Source organism: Myxocyprinus asiaticus, chromosome 27, assembly GCF_019703515.2.
Source record: "Myxocyprinus asiaticus isolate MX2 ecotype Aquarium Trade chromosome 27, UBuf_Myxa_2, whole genome shotgun sequence".
In the NCBI taxonomy this organism is placed as follows: domain Eukaryota; kingdom Metazoa; phylum Chordata; class Actinopteri; order Cypriniformes; family Catostomidae; genus Myxocyprinus; species Myxocyprinus asiaticus.
In genome coordinates, this window is record NC_059370.1 from 45,224,822 (window position 1) to 45,240,954 (window position 16,133).

The 16,133-nt window shown below is 42.0% G+C and overlaps 1 protein-coding gene across 1 annotated transcript in view; it reads left to right on the forward strand.

Annotated features, from left to right (window-relative positions):
- The first annotated feature begins 672 nt into the window (after window positions 1-672).
- The window catches only part of LOC127418062 (protocadherin Fat 4-like), a 117,050-nt gene continuing 101,589 nt past the window's right edge, over window positions 673-16,133 (forward strand). Inside the window, exon 1 of the mRNA XM_051658417.1 lies at window positions 673-6,150. Within this exon, the coding sequence (XP_051514377.1) occupies window positions 1,045-6,150 (5,106 nt within the window). The 5' untranslated portion in view covers window positions 673-1,044. The remainder of the gene's footprint in view (window positions 6,151-16,133) is intronic.

The window sequence follows — 16,133 nt, forward strand, 5'->3', positions numbered from 1 at the left end:
GCATGTTTATTTAACAATAATTGCACTTTTGCACTATTCTGCACTATTATTTCTACTATTTATTAATTATATATATTTACTCTTAATTATTATTAATTATAATATTGTAATTAAACATTGCAATATTTCACATGACCGCTAGATGGCGCCACTCGCCTGTGATCTGCATATAAACTTACATCTTATTTCATTGATAATCTGTTTCCTCTGGTTTTATTTACAGGTCAATAAACTAATGAAACCCATGACTTGAGCAAGACAAACATCACACAGAATGTTACTGTAAGGAATTTATTGCATAAAATTACTTCTCTGAAATGTAAATCTTACCCTAACCCTTTCTTGCTATTTCAACAACTTGAGCACATCAGCAAAAAAGTTACTGATAAGTAATAATTATAAATATTGCTAAAAAGATGTTATGTATATAAATAAGTGTTATTATAGGCACATAACGGTGCATTCAATACCTGGAGCGCAGCTCTCCTCTATCGCTCGCTCTAGCTCGATGATTGACAGCCTTCTCATCCAATCAGCGCCCGAGGCGAGGATTTTACAATAGAACGGGGAGCCAGAGAGGGGCGGGGTCACACACACAGGCAGCCAATGGGAGCACAGGAGGGCGGGAGTTTTCTCAACTCGGGCTTTTTGTTCTCAGTCGGGACAGTGAAGTTAAGTTTGGACACCGTTATTCCGCAGGACATCCCGCATCAGAACCAGAGGGAAAATATTCCTTTAAAATACTTTATTTCAGGAAAACACTCTGTGTGCGTGTTTGGAAGATTTATTAAGACTGCAACCTTTCAACTTCTTCACAATGGAAACGGCATCATCTTTTTCTTCTTCATCATCATGAGAAGAGAAGAGAGTTTTTCTGGACGAATTCTGACCGGATTTTACAGAACATTCACTTCTCTTTAAAGAGGGGATACATTTGAGGGGCTATAAGAGGGAAGAAGTGTTGGGAGCAACTTTGGATAACTTTTCTGGGATATAATGCTTAATATCTGAGGTGAATGTATCAGGTTCGGGAAAATCCGGACCATGGCGCGTTCAGGTAGATCTCTGGACACTTTTCACATTATTTTAGTCATCTTATGGACTTTATCGCGGTACTCGTTATCCAGTCAGGTTCGGCAGGAGTTTGAGGTTCTGGAGGAACAGCCGGTGGGCACCTATGTGGGCACCATCGAGACCAAACCCACTTTCACTTACAGATTCAGCGAACACCACCAACTGTTCTCCATTAACGCGACGACGGGCGTCATTTACACGTCGTCCGTGATCGACCGAGAAGTTCTGCCGAGTAACATCATCAATGTGGTGGTTCTGTCCAGTCAGCCAACCTACCCCACTGAAGTTCGGATCGTGATTCTGGATATGAACGATAACGCGCCCGTGTTTCCTGACGCGTCAATCGTGGTGTCGTTTAAAGAGGACGCGAGCAGCGGACGTCAGGTGATTCTCGATACGGCGACCGATGCGGATATCGGAAGTAACGGAGTCGATCACACCACGTATCGAATCGTGAGCGGCAACGATTATCGAAGGTTTCGCTTGGATATCACTGTTAACCCCAGCGGAGAGGGCGCGTTTTTGCACCTGGTGTCCACAGGAGGGTTGGATAGAGAAATTACCCCCTTCTACCAGCTCCTCATCCAGGTGGAAGACAAAGGAGAACCCAAAAAGTTCGGTTACCTGCAAGTCAACGTCACCATTCAGGATATCAACGACAATCCGCCAGTTTTTGAGCAAGATCAATACCAGGCCAGCGTGTTTGAGGATGCCGCTATCGGCTCTGGTGTTTTACAGATAACAGCCACAGACCTGGACGAGGGTGCGAATGCGGATATCAGCTATTATTTAGACGAGGGAACCCCATTTCAGATAGACCCCAAAGCGGGTACTGTTGTGATTAAGGAGGCCCTAGATTACGAAACCAGAAAAGAGTATTCGCTCACGATTCACGCTGTGGACAATGGCGCCCCCTCTCTGTCAGGTAGGTCAGAAGCGACTATCAAATTGCTTGACGTGAACGACAACGACCCCGTTGTTAAATTCCGCTACTTCCCCACAACTTCCAAATTCGCTTCAGTGGATGAAAACGCCCAGGTGGGTACGGTAGTAGCGTTGCTGACAGTTTCCGATTCGGACTCATCCGCGGCTAATGGCAACATCTCCGTCTCTATACTTGGTGGCAACGAGCAGCGACACTTCGAAGTCCACAGCTCGCCGGTCCCCAATTTGAGCTTAATTAAAGTGGCCAGCGTGCTGGACAGAGAGCGGATTTCATCCTATAACCTCACCGTCTCGGTGTCAGACAATGGCAGGCCTGTTGCGCGGTCCTCCTTTGCTAGTCTGGTCATATTTGTGAACGATATCAACGATCACCCGCCAATATTTCAGGAGGCTGTGTATAGAGTAAACATCAGTGAGGGCGTTCCTAAAGGCAGCTACATTAAAGGGGTCTCGGCTACAGATGGAGATTCCGGGCAGAACGCCAATCTGCGCTACTCGCTGGTGTCTGGAAACAGTTTGGGCTGGTTTGCCATCAGCGAGAACAGCGGTTTAGTAACCAGCGCTGCAGCCCTCGATAGGGAAATCACATCTGAAGTAGTGCTGAATATCAGTGCCAAAGACCAGGGCCTGCAGCCAAAAATCTCCTACACCAAACTCGTAGTGAATATCACAGATGTCAATGACCAAATTCCCACATTCACACAAAGCACATATCACATTTCTTTAGTTGAGCATGCTCCCGCTGGTTCTGAACTTGTGGTGCTGTCCGCCACGGATTCAGATCTCGGGGCCAATGGCACCGTCCGTTTCTCGTTTGACCCCGAAACACCTGTGAACGTTCAGAATCTGTTCAGGTTAGACGCGGTATCAGGACGCTTGAGTACAGCCAGTGAGCTCGACAGAGAAGAAGAGAGCTCTCATTTGCTGCACATCAAAGCCACAGATGCAGGAACACCCCCACTTTCCTCGATCTGCAAAGTTAATATCACACTAAAAGACGTGAATGATAACAGCCCAGTGTTTTACCCAGTGCAATACTTCGCCAGTATTAAAGAAAACGAGCCTTCCGGCTCATTCGTGACTACTATAACAGCATCCGACCCTGACCTGGGCGGAAATGGCACTGTCAAATATACCATTACTGCTGGTGACTCTTATAAATTTCACGTTAACAGTAACTCTGGTAAAATCACAACTTTAGTACCACTAGATAGAGAGGAGAAAACCGCCTATCAGCTGCAGGTCACAGCGACAGATGGAGGAGGTTTACGCTCTCATACACAAGCTGTAGTCACCATCACCGTAGTAGACACACAAGATAACCCCCCTGTGTTCAGTCAGAGAGAATACAGCTTTGTTATATTTGAGAATGTGGCCGTGGACACCACTATAGGCACTGTGTTAGCCACCACAGTAGATCTGAACACAAATATCACTTATCTGATAGCATCAGGGGACCAGCGCGGTCTGTTTGCAATCAACAGCGCCACGGGACAAATTACAGCTTCAGGCCTCATAGACAGAGAAGAACAGGCGTTTTACCAGCTTAGGGTGATCGCCAGGGGTGGGGAAGTACCAGGGGAGGCCTTAGTCAATATCACAGTGAAGGATTTGAATGATAACGCCCCTCATTTCATTCACTCAGTTGAGCATGTCAGCGCCGTGGAGAATTGGGCTACGGGTCACCATATATTCCAGGCCAAAGCGTCTGATCCAGATGAGGGCACCAATGGCGTGATTGTGTACAGTCTCAGACAAAACCCCAAAGGCTTGTTTCACATCCACGAGAAACATGGATTAATCACACTCACCAGCCCACTAGAGGTCACCACCAGCTCCTACCAGATAGAGGTCATGGCCTCCGACCTTGGCGTCCCTCAGCGCACCTCTAGCCTCATGCTCACCATTGGCGTGTATGACGTCAACGACAACATGCCAGTTTTTGACCAGCTCTCGTATGAGGTCACCATCTTGGAATCAGAGCCAGTCAACAGTAGGTTTTTTAAGGTGGAGGCCACCGATAAAGACTCAGGACTCAATGGGGAAATTGTGTACGACATTATTAGCGGTAACACAAATGACCTTTTTGGAATCTTCCCCGATGGACAATTATACATAAAAGCAGATTTGGACAGAGAAATACAAGAGCGATATAGTTTATTAGTGCTAGCCAAAGACAGAGCGGTCGAGCCGCTGAGCACCAGCGTTAACGTGACCGTCCTTCTCGACGATGTCAACGACAATCGTCCGCTTTTTAACAGCACAAATTACGTTTTCCATTTTGAGGAAGAGCAGCCACGAGGCTCGCTCGTCGGGCTCGTTTTTGCTGAGGATAAAGACTTTGGACCGAACAGCGAGGTTCGGTACTCATTTGAAACACCGCAGCCAAACTTCGAGCTTAACGCCATCACGGGCGAGTTGACTAGCACGATACTGCTCGATCGCGAGTCTCTCATGAGACAAAGAGGAGCCGCTGTGTTTAGTTTCACAGTCATGTCGTCTGATCAAGGCCTTCCTAAACCTCTCAAAGACCAGGCCAAAGTTCAAATATACGTACAGGACATCAATGACAACCCGCCAAAATTCACCAAGGACATTTACCAGGCCTCGATATCCGAGTCGGCGCAGAACATGACACAATTGCTCAGAGTGTCGGCCTCTGATGTGGATGAAAATAAAAACGGCCTTGTTCACTATGACATTGTGGAGGGAAATGAGGAGAAACAGTTTAGCATTGACAGCAGTTCTGGTCAAGTGACTCTAGTGGGAAAACTCGACTACGAGACAACACCCTTTTACTCCCTGAAAATTATAGCTGAAGACTCTGGCATCATTCCGCTGTCGTCCACATGTGTGTTGAGCATCAGCGTTCTGGATGAGAATGATAACTTGCCCTCATTTCCCAAATCCACCCTCACAGTGGATGTTCAGGAGAACATGCGTATTGGAGAGCTCGTTGCTTCAGTAACCGCCACAGACTCTGACTCGGGTTCCAATGCTGACATCACATACAGCATCTCGGCCACGAACAACCATGGCACGTTCAGTATCAGTCCCAACACTGGCAGTATTTTCCTGATTAAAAAACTAGATTATGAGACTCAGTCGCTGTACAAACTCAACATCACAGCTAGAGATGACGGGCGACCGCCCAGGTCGTCCTCCATTCCGGTCATCATCCATGTAAGAGATTTTAATGACAATCCTCCTGTTTTTACACCCGGTGATATTTTCAAGTCCATCCCCGAAAACCTCCCCGTTTCCACCTCTGTCATGACTATAACAGCTCACGATACTGACGCTGACATTAATGGTCAGCTGGAATATTTCATCGTCCAGCAGACTCCGAGAGGCGGTCATTTCCGCATTGACCCCACATCTGGAGTTATCTACACAAACAAGGACATTGACAGAGAGTTCTCCAACCTTTTTGAGCTAACCATCAAAGCGACGGACCAGGCTGTACCTGTTGAGTTCCGTCGTTTTGCTTTGAAGAACGTGACCATATGGGTGACTGACCAAAACGACAATATGCCCATGTTTATCTCTCAGAACGCTCTTGTAGCTGAATCCAACATTGTGATCGGTTCCATTCTAACTACTGTTGTGGCCTTTGACCCCGACGAGGGTGCGAACGGGGAGGTAGAATATGAACTAGTAAGAGGAGATTCTGATACGTTTATCATGGATCGTTACAGCGGCGATATCAGACTAGCGTCTCAGCTTATTCCTTCAAAACTCATCTACAGTCTGACAGTGTCTGCGACGGATCACGGCACGGACCGCAAGTCATCACGAACCGAGCTCACCATCATCCTCCAGGGTACGGATGGGCCGGTCTTCTCCCAACCCAAATACATCACCATTCTCAAAGAGGGCCAACCGCCCGGAACCAACGTCATCTCTCTGGATGCCTCCAGTACGCGTGGCACTGGTACCAAGGTGGAGTTTTTTATCGTCTCCATTCGAAGCGGAGGGAAGGCCATAGGCAGGCTTTTCACCATCGGCCGCCACACTGGTGTGATTCAGACCACTGCAGAACTGGACCGTGAGCAGGGCTCGGACTTATACTTGTTGGACGTGTACGCCATCGAAGCAGACGCCAGCCAGCCCAGAACACAGCACGCAGAGGTGAGTAATCGCTGGGTTTGTGAAGGTGTCTGTCATTTTGATGGTTCCTGCATATTGTGTGATGGAACATAGTGGGAAACGTGCTGAAGTCATTTGGTGTGAACGTGGTGGAAAAACCAGAGTGAGAATACTCAAGTTATCAGGAAAAAGCACAGCAGAGTGTTGAATGTATGTGCATTGCTAAAGTTCCTGCTTGTTTCTTTTATATTTTTCTCGATGATCTGGGTTGCATTAAGTATAAATTGCTTTGCACTTGAGAATGTGGGCTTTGCTTTTTGGCAGGCGTGCTGTATTGTTTCAGCTCTGAGAGCGCACAGGCTGTAATCTCAGAGAAGAGGCCTTGCTGTTTTTAGACTTACTCTGGCAGAGAGAAACGAACAGATCTTTGGGTCCGAGGTCCTTCTGCAAGCAAACTAATCTTTCGAATCAAAAAGACCAGATGCTCAGACAGTGTGAGTGCAGATATTTAAGAGATAATTCACCTATAGATAATTCATCATCAAGTCGTATTAATTTTTATTTAATGGAACAAAAAAGGAAATGTAGGAAGAATGTAAAGAACTGACAACCTCAGTCACTATTCACTTTCATTGCATATTTTTCCCTTATAATGAAAGTGAATGGTGACTGAGGATAACAGTCTGCTTTTGTGTTCACTGCAAAAAACAAACAAACAAACATTTTCCGAAAAAATGTTTTTGTCTTTTTTTCCTCTAAAAATATCTAAACAGCCTTAAAAAATAAATAAATAAATAAATAAATAATAATAATAATAATAATAATAATAATAATAATAATAATATATATATATATATATATATATATATATATATATATATATATATATATATATATATCCATATATATTTAATGTTTCTTTTTTTCTCTCGTTTTTAGAGAAATCGGGAAAAAATTATGGGGTTTATGCTTAACAAAAAAATAAAATAAATAATATTTTGGCAAAAGTTTAAAAAAGTTTAAATTTTTTTTTTAAGCATAAACATACTAAACCTTTTTACATTTCTCTGAAAACAAGACAAAAATAAATAAAAAGACAAAAAAATTTTGTTTTCTTGCGGTGTTCTTGAAACTATGCAAGGATCACACAATGAGGTTTGAAATTAAAGAGATAGTTCACCCCAAAATAAAAATTCAGTCATTTGGCGGAATGCTAGTCTCAGTCACCATTCACTTTGCATATTTTTCTCATACAGTGAAAGTGAATGGTGACTGAGAGGGACAGTCTCTAACATTCTGTCTATCATCTTCTTTTGTGTTCCACAAAAGAAAGAAAGTCAGATGGGTTTAGAACAGTGTCAGACATTAGCTTTTTATTTTTATTTATTATTATTATTATTATTATTATTATTATTAAGGGGCAATTTTTCCCCCTCTAATAATTTTTTAAGGGCATTTTTTTCTAACATAACACGTGACATCTATTTACATCAAATAGTTCAATTGAAATGGTCACTACAGTGTCTAAACCCATGACTAGACAGGCCCAGAAAATAATATTATCATATATATGCACAGTATATTCAAATATCTGGGGCATTTGTGTCACTTTTTATTGGCATTTTTGCCCCAAGACACTGTTTTGGAACAACATGAGAGTAATACGAACACGTTTCCGTTTGAAACAGATTTATTTAGCTGCGTTTACACCTCTCATCCACGCTGGAATGGCATTTTTCTCCACCGAAAAGGGAGATTTTTGAGAATGCTCTCCAATACTGCGTACTTTGGTGTTTTTACTCAGAATGTTGAGGACTGGCAGCCTCAGTCACCATTGACTTTCATTGCATCCTTTTTTCCAGACAATGTCTGTTTCTTTCTTATTGTGCTAGTGTGACTACGAAAAGGCAGGCGAAGCGATTGAAAGTGACATGAGTGTTGGAGATCGGCGTGTGGGTCTCAGATACCTGTCCCCCACCGAGACAGAGGGGGAATTATCCGGGTTTCAGCGCTCCGGGCGATGTCGGATCAGGGTGGTCCATGAGACGCTGCTTTGTGCCACAAGCTTTGCCTGAACAGGCAATAAGTGACCATTAAATTCAGCTGACCCTCTAAGTCTCAGTGAATAGAAATTTCCTTTCAGAGGAGGGCGAGGAGAAATATCTCAAAGTATGCATGTTCAGTTGGTACATTGCGATGCGTCTGCATCGCTGCTGCTAAACTCTCCCTCGAGGGATAGAGTTAAACTCGCCGCTGCAGGAACCAGATGAAATTCTACACTGGGCTTGTGGGTTTGTGTGAGTTGGCCTCTCCTCAAATGAAAAACAAATGGGAATCTATATAAGTGTTTTGGAAATTTCAACTGGAACCGAAAATGTGATGTTATTACAGGCTTGATGATTCGCGCTTATGAATTGGATATTTTCTTCTATGTTGCAGTAGTTCATCGGTCGCTCTGAGGAAATGTGCTTTGAGTTTTGAAAATAGCTGCTTGAGAGGTGTGTTCTCCATTCCAATAGAAAATGTGAGAGGAATTACAGCCAAAACGGTTTTGTTTTCTCTCTCTCTCGCTCTCTCTCTCTTTTTTGTTTCTTTGTGGGGGAGCGTCGTTGTTAGTGTCAGCTAACAGTGTGCTGAAATAATTCATGTGAAGTTGCTTGAAAGTGTCCAGCACAGATTTTTAAGGGGAAAAACACCCTAAAAGTGTCATAAAAGTAGTCCATACAACTCGTGTACTGTATTCCAAGTCTTCTGAAGTCATACGATAGCTTTGTGTAATTAACATACACAAATTTAAGTCGTTATTCACTGATAATCTTCCCTCAAAACTCATTCTTCATTCCACATATTGTCATTTACTCCAGTTTTTGAATGAATTCAGATTTTATATTCACTCTTTCTTTTATTGTCCTGTCCCTTACATGTTAAAACTAAACATAACTTTCGTCTGTTTGTGTGATGCCTTATAGTCACATCATATAAGTATCATAATTACAGTATATTCCATAGGTATTAAGGGGCATTCACTCATAAACTCTCTCTCTCTCTCTCTCTCTCTCTGATGGTCATGGCTCATTAGTTTGCGACTCTTTTTGAACACATGGTTTGTCTGGTTTGCCCTCACAGTAACCCGTTTACCACTGTCCACCTCATTTGAGATTATTAATGATCATGTGAGGATCAACGTTGTCTCAGATGTTTCTCCTAAAATGTCTCAGGAGAAACAATAACAGACACAAATGAGTTGTTGACATCCGAGAGTATCGAGCTATCAAATGAATGTGGATATCACAGCTCAGATCATTTGCTCTTGGGAGAATCAGATGAGAAATGTTTGAGTTCATAGATCTTTGACGTTTCATTGCAGGCTTTGGAATATTGGCAAATCTGGCAAAATCCTTTGCAAAAACAATTGAAAGAGTTAATAAAACAATACTTTTATTGGCTAGAATAGTGTCACTCTTAACCTTGATGTCCGTAGATAGACAGACAGATAGATAGACAGACAGACAGACAGACAGGCAGATAGATAGACAGACAGACAGACAGACAGATGATAGATAGATAGATAGTCAGACAGACAGACAGATGATAGACAAACAGATGGTAGACAGACAGATAGATAGATAGATAGACAGACAGATAGATAGATAGATAGACAGACAGATAGATAGACAGATAGATAGACAGACAGACAGATAGATAGATAGACAGATAGATAGATAGATAGACAGACAGACAGACAGGCAGATAGATGATAGATGGATGGATGGATGGACAGACAGACAGATAGATAGATAGATAGATAGATAGATAGATAGACAGACAGACAGATAGATAGATAGACAGACAGACAGTCAGACAGACAGGCAGATAGATAGACAGACAGACAGATAGATAGACAGACAGATAGACAGACAGACAGATAGATAGATAGACAGACAGACAGACAGACATACAGATAGATAGATAGACAGACAGACAGACAGATAGATAGATAGATAGACAGACAGACATACAGATAGATAGATAGATAGACAGACAGACAGATAGATAGATAGATAGATAGATAGATAGATAGATAGATAGACAGACAGACAGACAGACATACAGATAGATAGATAGATAGACAGACAGACAGACAGATAGAAAGACAGACAGACAGCTAGAAAGACAGACAGATAGACAGACAGATAGATAGATAGATAGATAGATAGATAGATAGATAGATAGACAGACAGACAGATGGATAATAGTCAGAGTTTAAATAGTGAAAGATACACAGTTGTATGTAAATAGTGCAGATCAGCAGCAGTAACCGCGTGTGCTGGTGTGTTTCACTGCGTGATTAAAAACAGCTGCATGTGTTTTACAAACTCAGCATGACTGTGTCTCCTAACTCTTTCTGTCTCTCTCTCCGTCTGTCTGTCTGTCTCAGATTGAGAGTGTGTAGGGACGCCTGGTGTGTGTGTGTTGTGTGTGTTATACTGACGTGTGACAGTGATTTATGTGTGTGTTTGCGGTGTTGATTGTGAGGTCACTCTACAGGAAGTGACATTGTGACTAATGTCACTCAGTTGAGTGTGATTTGAGTTTAGGGTCACACCATCCTGCCTTCATTTACACAATACGAGTGCTGAAGTCCCTGAACATGTGACTCGTCTGCTGGAACACCAGAGGAAATGAACAGAACAGAGTTTATAATCATTACTCTATTACTTTTTCATTTTTATAGCCTACTGCAATATCTTTAATCTGGCATTGGGAATATTCCTAAGAGTTACTTCATAAATAGTTGATTTAATTCAGTGAATGTCATTTAGAGGTATTTTTTAAATATTTGTATTGTTAGTCAGCACGTTTAATACAACCTTTTAAGTCGGGGTACAAGCTGAATAATCGGTTAAGAGCTGATGATTAATCGTTGCAATAATCACCCGAATAGTCGAATAATCGTTAGATTAATCGATTATCAAAATAATCGTTTGTTGCAGCTCAGAATTTAGGATTCAGGGTTCAGGAATACTCAGAATCTCAGGACTCAGAATTGAAGAGTCAGAAAGAATTGAGTTATTAAAGAGATTTTCTCCAGCGGTCAGAAGATTGTGTTTTCAAATCATCCTCAGGCATATCAGTGAAGTGTGCCGTTTGTGTCCGCCGGGTTTAAGCACTTAAATTAATCTGATTTCTGTCCTGAAACTCGAGACGTCTTCTCTCAGATCATTTGCCGTCTTAACAGGTCACTTTTCATCTCACGTCTGGATTCTTTTACACGTAACGCCTCTGTGCTAAAGATCTGTGTGTGAAGCAGCCATGCGCTGAACTAAACGCTTACTGAAGTCCGAAGCTGACCCCAGACCTGTGCTTCAGGTGCTTGATGTGTGTGTGTGTGTGTGTGTCCTCTTTTATTGCTCATCTGGAGTTGATCAGCGACCTTCAGCTTGATCTTCTGACTGTCAACTGACCCGTCTGCCCTCTGCATTACATGTGTGTGTGTGTGTGTGTGATTGTATTAAGTCTAAATGTTATTTCAGTGTTTGCATAGTCGCCAGGATTGTGTGTCTCCAAATCCTTCAAACATCCTCATCCTCGAAAAATTAGAGCTGGAGCGAATGAAACCTGCTTACAGATGCTAATCTCTTCCATATGCTTCAGGACATGATGTTCAGCCGTGAATATGAACCCACAGACGGCTTCGCTCAGATAACTCAATATCTTAGACGTTATTCGACTCCAGCTCTGTTTTTATTTTCAATTTCCAAGCAATGAAAATTGTGTCATCATTTACTCACTCTCATGTCGTTCCAAACCCGTATGACTCTCTTCTCTGGGACTCAAAAGGAGAAGCTTACAAGCATACAGCGACGGAAAAAAGTATCACATAAGTGCTGTGGTACAAGTCTTCTGAAGTCATACGATAGTTATGTGTGAGGGCAGATTTAAGTGATTATTCACTGATAATCTTCCCCTCTGCTAAAGCTCTAAAATCTCATTTGGGCACTTTCACATTCCAGGAGTTGATTGTTATTAAAACGAACATTTCAGCTTTGTCTTTTTGTGAGTTTGAATCCAGGGTGTGCTGAGTGACTCCAGCCAGGTCTCCTAAGCAACCAAATTGGCCCGGTTGCTAGGGAGGGTAGAGTCACATGGGGTAACCTCCTCGTGGTCGCTATAATGTGGTTCTAATGTGGTGAGTTGTGCGCGGATGCCGCGGAGAATAGCGTGAAGCCTCCACACACGCTATGTCTCCGCGGTAACGCGCTCAACAAGTCACATGATAAGATGCGTGGTTTGACGGTCTCAGACGCGGAGGCAACTGAGATTCGTCCTCCGCCACCCGGATTGAGGCGAGTCACTAAGTGTGATGCATGAACACACACTGTTGAACATTGTTAGTAGACACATTAAATCAACTAGTGATAGTGTGAAAAATGTTTAATGGGATTTAAAGATAAAAAACACAAAGATACATTACGATTTGAAAGCTAAGGTCGAGGGTTTCTTTTGTGAATAATGACTTAAATTCGGGTCTGTTCTTCACATAAAGCTATCAGATGTGACTTCATAAGACATGAACTATAATTAGTAGTCATCTGGACTACCTTTCTGTCATTTCTGGAACTCGACAGTGCTCGTATCCACTCATATGGTTAATAAATGATGCTATTATTTTCATTTTTGGCAGAAAGCATGACATTTAGTTTCTGGAGTGCAGCTATAGGTAATATTTATATGAGAGATTGTGATATTTAACAATTTTCGAGGTTTGTGTTTCTGTGCTGTTGGTTAAATTAGAATTAGCTTTGTGTTCATAAACAGCCGCCAAATCGCTGGATATACGAGGGGTGGTTTCTGTACTTTCCAAAACGTGTTTGCTGGTTTTACCATGCCTCTGTCCTTTGAGGAAGTCGGTTTATCGGTGTTAATCAAGTTTAATCATAAACATCATTATAAAGTTAAAGGACCGCTGGCGTCTTTCATATTTCATAATTCCAGAGATGTTGACGCTTGCTTTCTGATGCTTTTCATCTGTGTTTCCTGCTCATTAAGAATCTCATTTGGGTAATTATGAGGCGGCTTCATTAGAGCTGCGCGTTATTTATGATTTATGTTTATGTTTATTATTATGTGCATAAATCAGATACTCATTAATTACACAAAGCCGAGAGAGGACAGAGAAACCCCAGGACGTCCCGCAAAGACAGAGATACACAGAGCCTCTTAATCTTCATCCTCACAAGATATTCAGAATCTCTCTCTTACTCTCTCGATTGCTGTGAAGGATTATTTTGTGAGTTTTTGATCCCATTTAACGCTGCTGTTCTCCCTCAGACAGCGGTGATTCTGTCCACAGCATGTTCACGTGAGAGATTTACCAGAGAGAAGAAAGACCAAAAGCAACAAAAAGGGGAAATTTGTAAATTCAGATTTATCTTCATGAATGATTTGGTGGGGAGCGAGTCTGTTCTTTAAACATATTTATGTTTTTTCTGAATGCATTTGGCAGACACTTTTATCCAAAGTGACTTACAGTGCATTCAAGGTACACATTTGATCAGTTTTTGCGTTCCCTGGGAATTGAACCCATGATCTTGGCATTGCTAGCGCCATTCTCTACCAGTTGAGCGACAGGAACCCATATCAACCCATGTTACTTAACAATAAGGAATAGTTCACCCAAAAATGAAAATTCATTTTGTTTAGTTAAGTAAAAGTGGATTGCGATCCATTGTGTGGCGTGGCGCTCCGGGAGGGAATTTTCCGGGGAGGCTGATATGTAAATCAGTATTATAAGATCAAACCGATATAAGATTGCAATGGGTTTTATTATATATATTAATATGTTTTTTGTTGTTGTTGTTGTTGTTGTTGGTAATTATGCTCCTGTATACAGATGATCTCTAGGGCGCTATTAAAATCTGTTTTATTTTTTCCTAAATTCCAGTTCATTCTTTTCCCTAATTCCATGTTTTCTGTTTTATTTTTTTCTGAATTTCAGTGTTTTAAAGTTGAATTAAATTTAATCTTCATAGGAAAATCACTAATCAAATTAATTTACAGAACACAGATCAATTGAAATCACAACAATTACTTTTTAACATACAATTGAATTATTTTGATCACATTCCAAAACACAACATTGGGGTTTTTCTGGAAACTGCTGCACAGTATTTAAAATAAATATAGAATCTGCACGTGCTGCACGCTTCTCAGTGAACAAGTGCGTGATGTTTAATGATGTGTTTTCAGCGTGTGAGCGGCTTCACACGTTTGCTTTAAATAATACATAGTATGCATGTGCTGCACGCTTCACAGTGAACAAGTGCGTGATGTTTATGATGTGTTTTCAGTGTATGAGCGGCTTCACATATTCGTTTTAAATAAATATATAGTCTGCACGTGCTGCACGCTTCACAGTGAACAAGTGCGTGATGTTTATGATGTGTTTTCAGCGTATGAGCGGATTCACACATTCGCTTTAAATAAATATATAGTCTGCACGTGCTGCACGCTTCTCGGTGAACAAGTGCGTGATGTTTATGATATGTTTTCAGCGTATGAGCGGATTCACACATTCGCTTTAAATAAATATATAGTCTGCACGTGCTGCACGCTTCTCGGTGAACAAGTGCGTGATGTTTATGATGTGTTTTCAGTGTATGAGCGGCTTCACACATTCGCTTTAAATAAATATATAGTCTGCACGTGCTGCACGCTTCTCGGTGAACAAGTGCGTGATGTTTATGATATGTTTTCAGCGTATGAGCGGATTCACACATTCGCTTTAAATAAATATATAGTCTGCACGTGCTGCACGCTTCTCGGTGAACAAGTGCGTGATGTTTATGATATGTTTTCAGCGTATGAGCGGATTCACACATTCGCTTTAAATAAATATATAGTCTGCACGTGCTGCGCGCTTCACAGTGAACAAGTGCGTGATGTTTATGATGTGTTTTCAGTGTATGAGCGGCTTCACACGTTCGCTTTAAATAAATATATAGTCTGCATGTGCTGCACGCTTCACAGTGAACAAGTGCGTGATGTTTATGATGTGTTTTCAGCGTATGAGCGGCTTCACACATTCGCTTTAAATAAATATATAGTCTGCATGTGCTGCACGCTTCTCAGTGAACAAGTGCGTGATGTTTATGATGTGTTTTCAGCGTATGAGCGGCTTCACATGTTCGCTTTAAATAAATATATAGTCTGCATGTGCTGCACGCTTCACAGTGAACAAGTGCGTGATGTTTATGATGTGTTTTCAGCGTATGAGTGGCTTCACACATTCGCTTTAAATAAATATATAGTCTGCATGTGCTGCACGCTTCTCAGTGAACAAGTGCGTGATGTTTATGATGTGTTTTCAGCGTATGAGCGGCTTCACACGTTCGCTTTAAATAAATATATAATCTGCATGTGCTGCACGCTTCTCGGTGAACAAGTGCGTGATGTTTATGATGTGTTTTCAGCGTATGTGCGGTTTCACACGTTCGCTTTAAATAAATATATAGTCTGCATGTGCTGCACGCTTCTCAGTCAACAAGTGCGTGATGTTTATGATGTGTTTTCAGCGTATGAGCGGCTTCACACGTTCGCTTTAAATAAATATATAGTCTGCATGTGCTGCGCACTTTAATTACATCTCAGTCTTTTGTGTTTTCATCATCATTGTAGGGCATATCACAGAAATCATAGGACCCTAGATCTCCCCTTGATATCTTAAGATTTATCCCCTTTTCTCCCAGTTTGGAATGCCCAATTCCCACTACTTAGTAGGTCCTCGTGGTGGCGCGGTTACTCACCTCAATCCGGGTGACGGAGGACAAGTCTCAGTTGCCTCCACTTCTGAGACCGTCAATCCGCGCATCTTATCACGTGGCTCGTTTGTGCATGACACCGCGGAGACTCACAGCATGTGGAGGCTCATGCTACTCTCCGCGATACTGAAAGCTGATTGGCTTCAGCGATTGATTATTAATGCTAAAGGAGGCAAATTCCATTTCAGACGAATTGGAAGCAGG